Source organism: Lissotriton helveticus, chromosome 9 (genome assembly GCF_964261635.1).
Source record: "Lissotriton helveticus chromosome 9, aLisHel1.1, whole genome shotgun sequence".
Lineage (NCBI taxonomy): Eukaryota > Metazoa > Chordata > Amphibia > Caudata > Salamandridae > Lissotriton > Lissotriton helveticus.
The window spans coordinates 681,913,801-681,930,041 of record NC_136070.1 but is presented as its reverse complement, the minus strand read 5'-3'; the positions used below and the strand labels follow the sequence as shown (position 1 = coordinate 681,930,041).

The 16,241-nt window shown below is 50.5% G+C and overlaps 1 protein-coding gene across 1 annotated transcript in view; it reads right to left on the bottom strand.

The window, feature by feature from the left end:
* Positions 1-14,627, bottom strand: part of LOC144783242 (zinc finger protein 862-like) — a 69,109-nt gene extending 54,482 nt beyond the window's left edge. The window contains exon 1 of the mRNA XM_078662324.1: positions 13,412-14,627. Within this exon, the coding sequence (XP_078518450.1) occupies positions 13,412-14,627 (1,216 nt within the window). The remainder of the gene's footprint in view (positions 1-13,411) is intronic.
* Between the last annotated feature and the right edge of the window lie 1,614 nt (positions 14,628-16,241).

Below are 16,241 nucleotides of genomic sequence, written 5' to 3'. Positions count from 1 at the left end.
CTGGTTCATAACTGCCACCCTCTGGTTCATCACAGCACCCTCTGGTTCACCAATGCCACCCTCTGGTTCACCACTGCTACCCTCTGGTTCACCACTGCTACCCTCTGGTTCTTCACTGCCACCCTCTGGTTCACCACTGCCACCCTCTGGATCATCAATGCTACCCTCTGGTTCATCACAGCCCTCTCTGGTTCACCACTGCCACCCTCTGGTTCATCACTGCCACCCTCTGGTTCATCACTGCCACCCTCTGGTTCATCATTGCCACCCTCTGGTTTACCACTCCCACCCTCTGATTCATCACTGTCACCATCTGGTTCATCACAGCACCCTCTGGTTCACCACTGCCACCCTCTGGTTCATCATAGCACCCTCTGGTTCACCACTGCCACCCTCTGGTTCATCACTGCCAACCTCTGGTTCATCACATCACCCTCTGGTTCATCATTGCCACCCTCTGGTTTACCACTCCCACCCTCTGATTCATCACTGTCACCATCTGGTTCATCACAGCACCCTCTGGTTCACCACTGCCACCCTCTGGTTCATCATAGCACCCTCTGGTTCATCACTGCCAACCTCTGGTTCATCACATCACCCTCTGGTTCATCACTGCCACCCTCTGGTACATCACTGCCACCCTCTGGTTCATCATTGCCACCCTCTGGTTCACCACTTCCACCCTCTGATTCATTACTGTCACCATCTGGTTCATCACAGCACCCTCTGGTTCACCACTGCCACCCTCTGGTTCATCACAGCACCCTCTGGTTCACCACTGCCACCCTCTGGTTCATAACTGCCACCCTCTGGTTCACCAATGCCACCCTCTGGTTCACCACTGCTACCCTCTGGTTCTTCACTGCCACCCTCTGGTTCACCACTGCCACCCTCTGGATAATCAATGCTACCCTCTGGTTCATCACAGCCCTCTCTGGTTCACCACTGCCACCCTCTGATTCATCACTGCCACCCTCTGGTTCATCAGTGCCACCCTCTGGTTCATCATTGCCACCCTCTGGTTTACAACTCCCACCCTCTGATTCATCACTGTCACCATCTGGTTCATCACAGCACCCTCTGGTTCACCACTGCCACCCTCAGGTTCATCACAGCACCCTCTGGTTCACCACTGCCACCCTCTGGTTCATCACATCACCCTCTGGTTCATCACTGCCACCCTCTGGTTCATCACTGCCACCCTCTGGTTCATCACTGCCACCCTCTGGTTCACCACTGCCACGCTCTGGTTCACCACTGCCACCCTCGGGATCATCAATGCTAACCTCTGGTTCATCACAGCCCTCTCTGGTTCATCACTGCCACCCTCTGGTTCATCACTGCCACCCTCTGGTACATCACTGCCACCCTCTGGTTCATCATTGCCACCCTCTGGTTCACCACTCCCACCCTCTGATTCATTACTGTCACCATCTGGTTCATCACAGCACCCTCTGGTTCACCACTGCCACCCTCTGGTTCACCACTGCCACCCTCTGGTTCATCACAGCACCCTCTGGTTCACCACTGCCACCCTCTGGTTCACCACTGCCACCCTCTGGTTCATAACTGCCACCCTCTGGTTCATCACAGCACCCTCTGGTTCACCAATGCCACCCTCTGGTTCACCACTGCTACCCTCTGGTTCTTCACTGCCACCCTCTGGTTCACCACTGCCACCCTCTGGATCATCAATGCTACCCTCTGGTTCATCACAGCCCTCTCTGGTTCACCACTGCCACCCTCTGGTTCATCACTGCCACCCTCTGGTTCATCACTGCCACCCTCTGGTTCATCATTGCCACCCTCTGGTTTACCACTCCCACCCTCTGATTCATCACTGTCACCATCTGGTTCATCACAGCACCCTCTGGTTCACCACTGCCACCCTCTGGTTCATCATAGCACCCTCTGGTTCACCACTGCCACCCTCTGGTTCATCACATCACCCTCTGGTTCACCAATGCCACCCTCTGGTTCACCACTTCCACCCTCTAGTTCATCACTACCACCCTCTGGTTCACCATTGTCACCCTCTGGTTCACCATTGTCACCCTCTGGTTCACCACTGCAACCCTCTGGTTCATCCCTGCCACCCTCTGGTTCATCACATCACCCTCTGGTTCACCACTGCCACCCTCTGGTTCATCACTGCCACCCTCTGGTTCACCACTGCCACCCTCTGGTTCACCACTGTCACCCTCTGGTTCACCACTGCCACCCTCTGGTTCATCACTGCCACCCTCTGGTTCATCACAATCATACTCTGGTTCATCACAGCACCCTCTGGTTCACCACTACCACCCTCCGGTTCACCACTTCCACCCTCTGGTTCATCACTGCCATCCTATCATTCACAACTGCCACCCTCTGGTTCATCACAGCACCCTCTGGTTCACCACTGCACCTTCTGGTTCATCACAGCGCCCTCTGGTTCACCACTCCACCTTCTGGTTCATCACACCACCCTGTGGTTCACCACTGCACCTTCTGGTTCACCACAGCACCCTCTGGTTCACCACTGTAGATTATGGGGAGAAAGCACACCTCTGGTACATCACAACACCATCTGGTTCACCACTGTCACCCTCTGGTTTACCACTGCCACCCTCTGGCTCATCACGGCCACCCTCTGGTGCCTCACTGCCACACTCTGGTTCACCACTGCCACCCTCTGGTTCACCACTGCCACCCTCTGGATCATCAATGCTAACCTCTGGTTCATCACAGCCCTCTCTGGTTCACCACTGCCACCCTCTGGTTAATCACAGGCACCCTCTGGTACATCACTGTCACCCTCTGGTTCATCAATGCCACCCTCTGGTTCACCACTTCCACCCTCTGATTCATTACTGTCACCATCTGGTTCATCACAGCACCCTCTGGTTCACCACTGTCACCCTCTGGTTCATCACAGCAACCTCTGGTTCATCACAGCAACCTCTGGTTCACCACTGCCACCCTCTGGTTCATAACTGCCACCCTCTGGTTCATCACAGCACCCTCTAGTTCACCAATGCCACCCTCTGGTTCACCACTGCTACCCTCTGGTTCTTCACTGCCACCCTCTGGTTCACCACTGCCACCCTCTCTGGTTCATCACAGCCCTCTCTGGTTCACCACTGCCACCCTCTGGTTCATCACTGCCACCCTCTGGTTCATCACTGCCACCCTCTGGTTCATCATTGCCACCCACTGGTTTACCACTCCCACCCTCTGATTCATCACTGTCACCATCTGGTTCATCACAGCACCCTCTGGTTCACCATTGCCACCCTCTGGTTCATCACAGCACCCTCTGGTTCACCACTGCCACCCTCTGGTTCATCACTTCCAACCTCTGGTTCATCACATCACCCTCTGGTTCATCACTGCCACCCTCTGGTTCACCACTGCCACCCTCTGGTTCACCACTGCCACCCTCTGGATTATCAATGCAAACCTCTGGTTCATCACAGCCCTCTCTGGTTCACCCCTGCCACCCTCTGGTTCATCACTGCCACCCTCTGGTACATCACTGCCACCCTCTGGTTCATCATAGCCACCCTCTGGTTTACCACTCCCACCCTCTGATTCATTACTGTCACCATCTGGGTTATCACAGCACCCTCTGGTTCACCACTGCCACCCTCTGGTTCATCACAGCACCCTCTGGTTCACCACTGCCACCCTCTGGTTCATAACTGCCACCCTCTGGTTCATCACAGCACCCTCTGGTTCACCAATGCCACCCTCTGGTTCACCACTGCTACCCTCTGGTTCTTCACTGCCACCCTCTGGTTCACCACTGCCACCCTCTGGATCATCAATGCTACCCTCTGGTTCATCACAGCCCTCTCTGGTTCACCACTGCCACCCTCTGGTTAATCACTGCCACCCTCTGGTTCATCACTGCCACCCTCTGGTTCATCATTGCCACCCTCTGGTTTACCACTCCCACCCTCTGATTCATCACTGTCACCATCTGGTTCATCACAGCACCTTCTGGTTCACCACTGCCACCCTCTGGTTCATCACAGCACCCTCTGGTTCACCACTGCCACCCTCTGGTTCATCATTGCCAACCTCTGGTTCATCACATCACCCTCTGGTTCATCACTGCCACCCTCTGGTTAATCACTGCCACCCTCTGGTTCACCACTGCCACCCTCTGGTTCATCACTGCCACCCTCTGGTACATCACTGCCACCCTCTGGTTCATCATTTCCACCCTCTGGTTCACCACTCCCACCCTCTGATTCATTACTGTCACCATCTGGTTCATCACAGCACCCTCTGGTTCACCACTGCCACCCTCTGGTTCATCACAGCACCCCCTGGTTCACCACTGCCACCCTCTGGTTCATAACTGCCACCCTCTGGTTCATAACTGCCACCCTATGGTTCATCACAGCACCCTCTGGTTCACCAATGCCACCCTCTGGTACACCACTGCTACCCTCTGGTTATTCACTGCCTCCCTCTGGTTCATCACAGCACCCTCTGGTTCACCACTGCCACCCTCTGGTTCATAACTGCCACCCTCTGGTTCATTACAGCACCCTCTGGTTCACCAATGCCATCCTCTGGTTCACCACTGCTACCCTCTGGTTCATCACAGCCCTCTCTGGTTCACCACTGCCACCCTCTGGTTCACCACTCCCACCCTCTGATTCATTACTGTCACCATCTGGTTCATCACAGCACCCTCTGGTTCACCACTGCCACCCTCTGGTTCATCACAGCACCCTCTGGTTCACCACTGCCACCCTCTGGTTCATAACTGCCACCCTCTGGTTCATCACAGCACCCTCTGGTTCACCAATGCCACCCTCTGGTTCACCACTGCTTCCCTCTGGTTCTTCACTGCCACCCTCTGGTTCACCACTGCCACCCTCTGGATCATCAATGCTACCCTCTGGTTCATCACAGCCCTCTCTGGTTCACCACTGCCACCCTCTGGTTCATCACTGCCACCCTCTGGTTCATCACTGCCACCCTCTGGTTCATCATTGCCACCCTCTGGTTTACCACTCCCACCCTCTGATTCATCACTGTCACCATCTGGTTCATCACAGCACCCTCTGGTTCATCACAGCACCCTCTGGTTCACCACTGCCACCCTCTGGTTCATCACAGCACCCTCTGGTTCACCACTGCCACCCTCTGGTTCATCACTGCCAACCTCTGGTTCATCACATCACCCTCTGGTTCACCAATGCCACCCTCTGGTTCACCACTTCCACCCTCTAGTTCATCACTGCCACCCTCTGGTTCACCATTGTCACCCTCTGGTTCACCACTGCAACCCTCTGGTTCATCACTGCCACCCTCTGGTTCATCACATCACCCTCTGGTTCACCACTGCCACCCTCTGGTTTATCACTGCCACCCTCTGGTTCACCACTGCCACCCTCTGGTTCACCACTGTCACCCTCTGGTTCACCACTGCCACCCTCTGGTTCATCACTGCCACACTCTGGTTCATCACAATCACACTCTGGTTCATCACAGCACCCTCTGGTTCACCACTACCACCCTCTGGTTCACCACTTCCACCCTCTGGTTCATCACTGCCATCCTATCGTTCACAACTGCCACCCTCTGGTTCATCACAGCACCCTCTGGTTCACCACTGCACCTTCTGGTTCATCACAGCACCCTCTGTTTCACCACTCCACCTTCTGGTTCATCACAGCACCCTGTGGTTTACCACTGCACCTTCTGGTTCACCACAGCACCCTCTGGTTCACCACTGTAGATTATGGGGAGAAAGCACACCTCTGGTACATCACAGCACCATCTGGTTCACCACTGTCACCCTCTGGTTTACCACTGCCACCCTCTGGTTCATCACTGCCACCCTCTGGTGCATCACTGCCACCCTCTGGTTCACCACTGCCACCCTCTGGTTCACCACTGCCACCCTCTGGATCATCAATGCTAACCTCTGGTTCATCACAGCCCTCTCTGGTTCACCACTGCCACCCTCTGGTTCATCACTGCCACCCTCTGGTTCATCACTGCCACCCTCTGGTACATCACTGCCACCCTCTGGTTCATCACTGCCACCCTCTGGTTCACCACTTCCACCCTCTGATTCATTACTGTCACCATCTGGTTCATCACAGCACCCTCTGGTTCACCACTGCCACCCTATGGTTCATCACAGCACCCTCTGGTTCACCACTGCCACCCTCTGGTTCATAACTGCCACCCTCTGGTTCATCACAGCACCCTCTGGTTCACCAATGCCACCCTCTGGTTCACCACTGCTACCCTCTGGTTCTTCACTGCCACCCTCTGTTTCACCACTGCCACCCTCTGGATCATCAATGTCACCCTCTGGTTCATCACTGCCAACCTCTGGTTCATCACATCACCCTCTGGTTCATCACTGCCACCCTCTGGTTCATCACTGCCACCCTCTGGTTCATCACTGCCACCCTCTGGTTCACCACTGCCACCCTCTGGTTCATCACTGCCACCCTCTGGTACATCACTGCCACCCTCTGGTTCATCATTGCCACCCTCTGGTTCACCACTCCCACCCTCTGATTCATTACTGTCACCATCTGGTTCATCACAGCACCCTCTGGTTCACCACTGCCACCCTCTGGTTCATCACAGCACCCTCTGGTTCACCACTGCCACCCTCTGGTTCATAACTGCCACCCTCTGGTTCATCACAGCACCCTCTGGTTCACCAATGCCACCCTCTGGTTCACCACTGCTACCATCTGGTTCTTCACTGCCACCCTCTGGTGCACCACTGCCACCCTCTGGATCATCAATGCTACCCTCTGGTTCATCACAGCCCTCTCTGGTTCACCACTGCCACCCTCTGGTTCATCACTGCCACCCTCTGGTTCATCACTGCCACCCTCTGGTTCATCATTGCCACCCCCTGGTTTACCACTCCCACCCTCTGATTCATCACTGTCACCCTCTGGTTCACCACTGCCACCCTCTGGTTCACCACTGCCACCCTCTGGTTCATCACAGCACCCTCTGGTTCACCACTGCCACCCTCTGGTTCATCACTGCCAACCTCTGGTTCATCACATCACCCTCTGGTTCACCAATGCCACCCTCTGGTTCACCACTTCCACTCTCTAGTTCATCACTGCCACCCTCTGGTTCACCATTGTCACCCTCTGGTTCACCACTGCAACCCTCTGGTTCACCACTGCAGCCCTCTGGTTCATCACTGCCACCCTCTGGTTCATCACTGCCACCCTCTGGTTCACCACTGCCACCCTCTGGTTCATCACTGCCACCCGCTGGTTCACCACTGCCACCCTCTGGTTCACCACTGCCACCCTCTGGTTCACCACTGTCACCCTCTGGTTCACCACTGCCACCCTCTGGTTCATCAATGCCACACTCTGGTTCATCACAATCACACTCTGGTTCATCACAGTAACTCTGGTTCACCACTACCACCCTCTGGTTCACCACTACCACCCTCTGGTTCATCACTGCCATCCTATCGTTCACAACTGCCACCCTCTGGTTCATCACAGCACCCTCTGGTTCATCACAGCACCCTCTGGTTCACCACTGCCACCCTCTGGTTCACCACTGCCACCCTCTGGTTCACCACTGCACCTTCTGGTTCATCACAGCACCCTCTGGTTCACCACTCCACCTTCTGGTTCATCACAGCACCCTGTGGTTCACCACTGCACCTTCTGGTTCACCACAGCACCCTCTGGTTCACCACTGTAGATTATGGGGAGAAAGCACACCTGCCCAGCCTCAACCGGGGGCTGGTTAATGTGTTAATGAATTTGAGCTTCAAGTCCGACACCTGCTTCCTTATCTGTAAGTGCTTCCTGTTCAGGTTTAATTTTTGTGACAGGAGCATTGTGCCATACTTGTAACTATCTCTGACCCTGCTTCGAGGGTCAGAGAATGTTGGAAGTAGGCAACAAACTCTCTGGATGCGACGCTCATAAAGCACTTACAGGGTTACAGCAGGTGCCCAAGTTGAAGTTAATTTCTTTGTAACCATTTTGTAAATGGTTACAAAGAAATTAGCTTCAACTTGGGCACCTGCTGTAACCCTGTAAGTGCTTCATGTACTTCAGTTTTGGGAAATTCGTTCCGCTCGCGGATTTGCGGAATTTTCTGCAATTTCACGAGATTCGCGGACCGCGAAATTGCAGAAAATCCACAAATTCCGCGAGCGGAATGAATTTTCCCTCCACACTTAACCTCAGGCACCCTACTACACCTTACCTTAGGCACCCTACCATAACTTACCTCAGGTACCATACCTTACCGCAGGTACCCTATCATGCCTCAGACACCCTACCTTACCTCAGACACCCTACCTTACCTCAGGCACCCTACCTTACCTCACGTCACCATACATACCTTACCTCAGTTAGGACACAAGAAGGGTAGCTGTTAAAAGGAAGGAGATGTCTGGTTGGAATGTGAATGGAGTGAGTGAATCTACCTTATTGGAAGGTGCTGCCCTCACACACCCATGTGGGTGTCATGCTTCATCATCGGGTTTAGGTCCTCCTGGGACCGGTGCTGCAAAGCCCCACTGGCCCAGCAAGAGGGCTCTCTTGTGGTGATTTCTTTTCATATAGCCATGATGAGAAGTGCGCATGTGTGTGCAAATAGGCCAGTAAGTGGTGAAATAAATGTACTTAAAAATAATTTAGGGGTATCAGAAGCTGTTTTAATCACGGGTACCCGTGGCAGCTTAAAAACTCTACAGCCCCTAAGAAAACTCCTTCATCCTAAAGCAAAGTTACTACTTATGTAACAATATACCTGTAAGAGGCATTAGTTAGTGATAGAATCCTTACCCTAGAATATCCCCAGGTAAAAGACTGGATGCGGAAAGTTTTCGTCAGCAGTACCCCTGCGTGTCAGAATGTGGCGTTGTGCGGCTCCCCGTTCGTTGCTGGCATTGTAGGCGCTCCGATGACGTCATGTAGACTACTTAGGCACGACCCATGAGCGCTGATTTCAGTTCTTTACACGACTTTCCTGGCCAGTAACGCAGAGCCATGCAAGATACTGACCACTGGTGCATTGAAACTAAGGCCCTGAAAGGGATGACCTTAACCCTAAAAATCAATACGCAGAATGGGGACGATGGGTGGGGCAGTAAGGAATTTATCACTAACTAATGTCTCTTACAGATATATCGGTACACAAGTAGTAACTTGTGCATCTGAAAGAGACAAGTTAGTGATAGATTCCTTACCTCAGAACAGATACCCCAGCAATATAAACCCCGGCGGTCGGTCTGCAAACAAAGATCACACCAGAAAGTAATGGAGAACAGAACGGCCAAAAAAGCTGTCTCTCCGGACCCAACTGTCAAGGCAATAATGCTTAGTAAACGTGTGCAGAGTGGCCCATGTATCTGCCTGACAGATGTCCTGCATGGAGACGCTGTGTCCCAAGGCAAAAGTGGCTGCCGCTGCCGGGGTAGAATGGGCATGCAGCCCCACAGGAGGCTCCTTCTTAGCCAATGAGAAACATGCTTTGATGCACAGAACGACCCACCGAGAGATGGTCCGTTTGTGCACGGTCCAACCTTTTTCGGCGCACAAGTAGCCAACAAAAACTTGGTCATCCACCCAGAACTGTTATGTGTGCTTCAGATAAAACGAGGGCGCACGCTTTGGGTCCAGAAGGTGGAGTCACTCTTCCTCTTTTGAAGGATGCGGAGGCAGAAAGAAGGTTGGCAAAGTGATGGTCTGCCCGATGTGGAAGGGTGTGACAACCTTGGGCAAGAAAGAAGGACGAGTCCTCAAAACCACCTTGTCCGGATGAACAGAGAGAAAGGTAGGTTAAGAAGAAAGAGACTGGAGTTCACTCACTCTTCTGGGAACGGTGATTGCTACCAGGAAAGTCGTCTTTAGAGTTAGAAGACGTAAGGGACAGTTAATAATCGGCTCAAAGGGAGAACACACCAGATAGGTCAAAACAAGATTTACGTCCCATTGAGGCATTATGAAAGGCACGGCAGGAAACGTGTGCTTAATGGCCTTCAGGAAGTGATTAACAACGGGGGACTTAAAAAGAGATGGCTGATCTGAAAGCCTTAGAAAGGCGGAAATGGCCGAAAGATAGCCCTTGATAGTGCCGAGAGCAGAGCCCTGCTGGGCCAAAGAGAAGGAACAGAAGGACCTCAGAAAGAGGGGTAGAAAGGGGATCCACAGCCTTTGCTGTGCACCATGCCACAAATGTGTTCCACCTGCAGGTGTATACCGTCTTAGTGGAGGGATGCCTGGCTACCAGAATGACATTACAGACTTCAGGAGAAAGGTCGAAAGTGGTCATCTGTTGCCGCTCAATCTCCAACCATGGAGGTGGAGACTGGACATGTTCGGGTGGAGGACCGTCCCCTGCTGCTGCAACAGAAGATCCTCCTGAAGCGGCAGTCGGATCGGGGGATCGATTGCCATGACGAGTAGCTCGGGATACCAGTATCTTCGTGCCCAATCCAGAGCCACAGGGGTGACTTGGGCCCGGCCGCGCCCAATCTTCAGCACTCTGGGCAGTAGTGGTATAGGCCGAAAGGCGTTCAACAGACCGCAGCTCCACTCGTGATGAAAAGCATCACCTAGCAAGTGCCACCTTGAAAATTCCAACGCGCAGAAGTTACGACTTTGTGAGTTTTCATCTGTGGCTAATAGATCTAACCAAGTCTCTCTCCACTGCAGAAAGAGACCTTGCGCCACGTCAGAGTTCAGACGCCGTTCGGGCTCCATCATGCACCGGCAGCTGAGTTTGTCCGCCCTGGCGCTCAGAGAATCTGCCACGTGTTAAACCAGCAAGGTAATGCCTTGATGTTCCAGCCATGTCCATAGGTGGACAGCCTCCTGACATAGGGTCCACGACCCCACCCCGCCCTGTTTGTTACAGTGCCACATGGCGGTGGTGTTGTCCGTGAACACCTGCACTACACTTCCCTGTACAGAGAGAAGGAATGCCTTCAGTGCAAGTCGGATCGCCCGAAGCTCGAGAAGGTTGATGTGGAGCCGGGATTCCGCCGGAGACCAGAGGCCTCTGATCTCCGCCTCTATCATGTGGCCTCCCCATCCCAGGAGAGAAGCATCCATCACCACTGTGTGCGCCGGTTGGGGAAGGGAGAGGGATCTGCCATTGACCTAATCGCGTTTCGTCAGCCACCACTGCAAATTTTGTGCAGTGCCCTCTGAGATCTGGACGTGATCGGACAGGTTCCCCTGATGCTGTGCCCACTGGAGTTACAAGTTAGCAGAATATCCTAAACAGAAACCCATCTGGAGTATCAGAGTCCCACATACAGAAAAGGGAAACAAGTTAAGCAAGCTTCACTCCATAAGAAAGTAACTCAATTGCTATAAATTAATGCAACTCCTTCCAGCCTTACAGACAGTAATGTCCTCTGATGACAGATTGTTAGCACAGTATCTAAAGCAGGATTGGTCAGCCTTGGAGACAAAGTCCTAGAGAAAATATCATGATCACTGTAACATCATCCATATCGCTACACTCTTCACATAAATTATAATCATGTCGAAGACCCCACTAAAAAGGTACAGAGGGACTTGGATGCTATGAACTTATTTAATGACAAGCAAAAGTATTCAACATGAGTTTGACTTACCATGTAAATTGATGAAGGAAGGCAGAGTGCAGAGGAATGGGTTCTTTTTTTTGTGTCAGCAATGCAGAAAAATTCTCTTCTGCAACACTGCCAGCTCTGGTCATTCAATATATTCTGAAGATGGAAAAGTCCACTGTTAGTCCATTAGAACTTGAATATTTTTGAACTAATGCACAGCAATAGAAAACAGATTGTCTAAGCCTTGATAATCAGTACTATGGAGACAGTAATATTGTGAAAATCCACAGCTTACTAAAAACTAAAATCTAATTTTTCATGTTCAACCTTGCACATATCTCTCAATCCTATGCCTCATTTGCTACCACTCTCTAAACAACTCTAGCACCTAAATGAGGACGTAGATAAAAAGATGTGATTGCCAGCCAAGTGACGGTGTCCCCTTCTCAGTGCAATTCTTTTAGGTTATGATACACTAATAGCAATTAAGTGATCTGATAAGTTGAGGGAGGACGCCCTTACCTGCTGTTCTTTCTGTGCCACGGTTTGCGCTGCTGTTTTGGGACATTGTGGGAGCGACGTTTGACCCTGCATTGATTCCGTCCTGCTCCTTTCGCTTCCAGACGTGGACTGCAGACTGCCTGAGACTTCATTTCCCAGAGGGCAGTGCGGTCTTGCGTAAGGAGCGCCCCCCAGTCACTGGGCCTACAAGACTCTTCGGGGGCTCCCGCGGCGTGGGACACGCGCGGGCTCGCCCAGGCCAAGGGTGGACCTGCCTTGCCCGTCTGTGGCTGGATGAGGCTGGGCCTATTTTCTTGGATTTTGCATCCAAGAACTGGACACACACTGATAGTAAGAGTTTGAATTGCCTGTTTCAGTGACTGAATTTAACTTAAATTCTGTAAATCCTCAGCAATGTTCCCTCTAATTTTTTTCCTCTGTGTGCGGCAGTGACCAAACCTGTGCGCTGCAACTATGGCTATGTGCGCCAGGAACCAAACCGCGCGTGTCTGCGGCGCCAAATGGCACTCCAAAATTTTACTTTAAAAAGTGAAAAGATAGTGCATTTTCACACATACAGCGCCACAATAAGGGTCTTAAGGGCAGTTTGCAAATTGGATAAGCACGCCAAGACATGAATTGGTTACACTGGCAAGTACACTTCAAGTTTAGAAAAGCGCAAGACTTCAATGGTGGCACAATCATAAGATTTTAATAAATATTCTTAACTGGAGCACAGTTCATTGAGTGGGGAAATGCTGCGAGCCTATACAACATCACATATACTCAAGAAGGTAGAGGGCTGTTCAGACACGTCAAGTGGCGTCACTAGCTGGGTGACAGAGTTGCTTCTCACGGCGATCCTTGCCATTTTTCCAGTGCTGATAAACTCGGTCTAGGTCAACTTTCCCATTCAGGAGGTAGGCCTTTGTCCTCATCAGCATGTCCAAATGCTTCTGCTGTAGTCTATTCCTCAATTTGCTCTTGATAGTATTCATGAGGCTGAATCCTCGTTTACAGTCTGCACTAGATGCTTGAAATGTTGCGCAGACATCAACAAGCTGAGACACCACACTATACTGAGCAGCATTGCGTACAGTGAAAGTCACCATGTCTTGAAAGGTGGTAAATAACCAACCCTTAACATGTTCTGCCACCACATATTTATAGTTTCTGTACTGTCGAACAACATCTTCTGGTGTTTCACAATCACCCAGGGCCAAGACATTTTATATACTTTCTCAGTCCCAAAATCAAAATGCGATTGTGTGGCTATTGCCTGGATCTCAAAACTTGCCCATTCTTTTAGCTCACCTTCAGGGAACCTTTTTTGCATGTGCTCACAAAGAAGGGAAACAAAAGACAAAATAGGCCCACTGTCAAACTCTTGCCTTTCCTTGTACAACACCATCAGCTCTCTTACATTGCTGCTCCAAAAGACAGTGTCTCCCAAATACTGTTGCTTAGTTTGGCCAATCTTTGCTCTTGCATACTGTACGGCTTCAACAGTAGTTAAAGAACTTTTTTGGAATAGTTTGCACAAAGATGCAAATTCACCCAGAATGTCGTTAAGTACTGCAAGGGAAATATGGTAGTTGGAGTCCGATAGCTTTTTATAACAATATTTGGCAATTGGATCATTCTCCTCAACTTTCTCATGCTCAAAGTACTTAAGAACAATCTCGTAATTACGAATTAGTGCACCAACAGCAAAATGCCTTGAAAGCCACCGGACTTCATTCAGTGGTCGAAAAGAGACAACTTCACATTCAGTGACCGATGCAATTTCATCCAGCTTGGACTTCCTTGCAGGAGATCTGGAGAACACAGTGTAGACAGTCCTCAATAATGTCTCCATCTCTTTAATCATTGGAACCCTCTTCCAGGCATCATCAACTCCCAAATCTTCTCGATGGGCGACACAATGCTGCTCAACTAGATGAGGAATGGATTGTTTAAGGCGAGTAGCAACACCATTATTCTTCCCCAGCATCACAGATGCACCATCAGATGTGAACATGACCATTTTCATGAGGTCCAGTTCATTGGCAGTGTAGAATTCTTTCACAGCAGTAGTGATAGCCTCAGCATTACAGCTAGTCAGCTTCACTATGCCCCCAAACTGCGTTTTGTGCTCAGTTGATGTTACAGGTCGGAACTTGAAGTACAGGATGAGCATTTTTGTAACAGAAATATCTGTGCTCTCATCAATTATCAAGGTGTGATACAAAGCTTGCCGAAGTTCTGTCATAGCTTCACAGTGTATCACGCTATTGATGGCCTCAAGGAACTCAAAGGCATAGTTCTTGCTCCTCCAGCTGTCTGGTATCTTCACATACAAAGCTAAGGGGTCATGGATGTCTTGTACAGATAACATTGAAGTGTTCATCTTGACTGCCAGCAACACGTTGTTGATGAGAATCTTTATTTCCTCAGGCATAGATCTTTGGCGTTCAACTACTTCCATTCTATTTGCTTTGTCAGTGGCAGTTTCTGTCAGCATTGCCCGTACTCCAAAACCAAACCTGGCAGCAGCACTTCTGTTTCTCAATATCACCATGGCAGACTTGTGTACTTTGCTAAGTAGATGGCGTTTCATGTAGTCCAGTTTCCAGCCATCACTCCATTTCTTCCCTGTGGAAAAGTCCCCAACAATCTTGGCTTCGGCACATGCTTTGCAAATCAAGCCCACATCTGGACTGTATTGAAATAGTTCCCCGAGTTGCATGCGGACCTTGCTTCGTGACTTCTGTGTCTCAGCCTCCACAATTTCCTTCATACACTCTTCCTTGAATACAAGGCAACATTTCTTCCTTTGTGGTGAAGCACTGCACTCTCCCGAAGTTACAGCTTTGCGCTTGAACATTTCCGTACCCGCCGGTTTGAGCCTGCTGTCCCACAAAGCCTGCAAAATAAGGAAACATGGCTTACGTTGACGCCTAGCTCATGAATGCAAACTGTTATACTACAATGTTGAAGATGCACCACAGTTTAACTCAACCCAACAATTACCTCTTCTGCTTGCACTCACGTGCGCCTCTTTAAATGTCTGGGGTTCTGGCTGTGAAACCTGCAACAAAAGAAAACATGGGTAAGTATATATGGTACTACAATGTTCAAGATGCACCACAGTTTAAATCAACCCAACAATTACCTCTTCTGCCTGCACTCACGTGTGCCTCTTTAAATGTCTGGGGTTCTGGCTGTGAAACCTGCAACAAAAGAAAACATGGGTAAGTATATATGGTACTACAATGTTCAAGATGCACCACAGTTTAACTCAACCCAACAATTACCTCTTCTGCCTGCACTCACGTGCGCCTCTTTAAATGTCTGGGGTTCTGGCTGTGAAACCTGCAACAGAAGAAAACATGGGTAAGTATATATGGTACTACAATGTTCAAGATGCACCACAGTTTAAATCAACCCAACAATTACCTCTTCTGCCTGCACTCACGTGTGCCTCTTTAAATGTCTGGGGTTCTGGCTGTGAAACCTGCAACAAAAGAAAACATGGGTAAGTATATATGGTACTACAATGTTCAAGATGCACCACAGTTTAACTCAACCCAACAATTACCTCTTCTGCCTGCACTCACGTGTGCCTCTTTAAATGTCTGGGGTTCTGGCTGTGAAACCTGCAACAGAAGAAAACATGGGTAAGTATATATGGTACTACAATGTTCAAGATGCACCACAGTTTAACTCAACCCAGCCATTACCTCTTCTGCCTGCACTCACGTGCGCCTCTTTAAATGTCTGGGGTTCTGGCTGTGAAACCTGCAACAGAAGAAAACATGGGTAAGTATATATGGTACTACAATGTTCAAGATGCACCACAGTTTAACTCAACCCAACAATGACCTCTTCTGCCTTGACTCACGTCTGTCTGTGCAATTGTCTTTGTAGTACGGTCTCACGAACCTGCAAAAGAAAAAAGGGTGCAGATTGTGAATCTATTTACCCAGCAACCCCCAACCCAACGAGGAACGTAAACAGAGTTACCTTGTCTTTGTGGTACTCGCACCTGACCACTGTAATCCAAATACCGTACAGACTGGAAACCTACAAGTGAAGACAAGTAAGTCAGCAAATGGCCGAAGAATTACAAACTGTGCATGGGACCGGTCAAGAGGCCCAAGACGAAAAATGACCAAATAATTACCTGGGATTC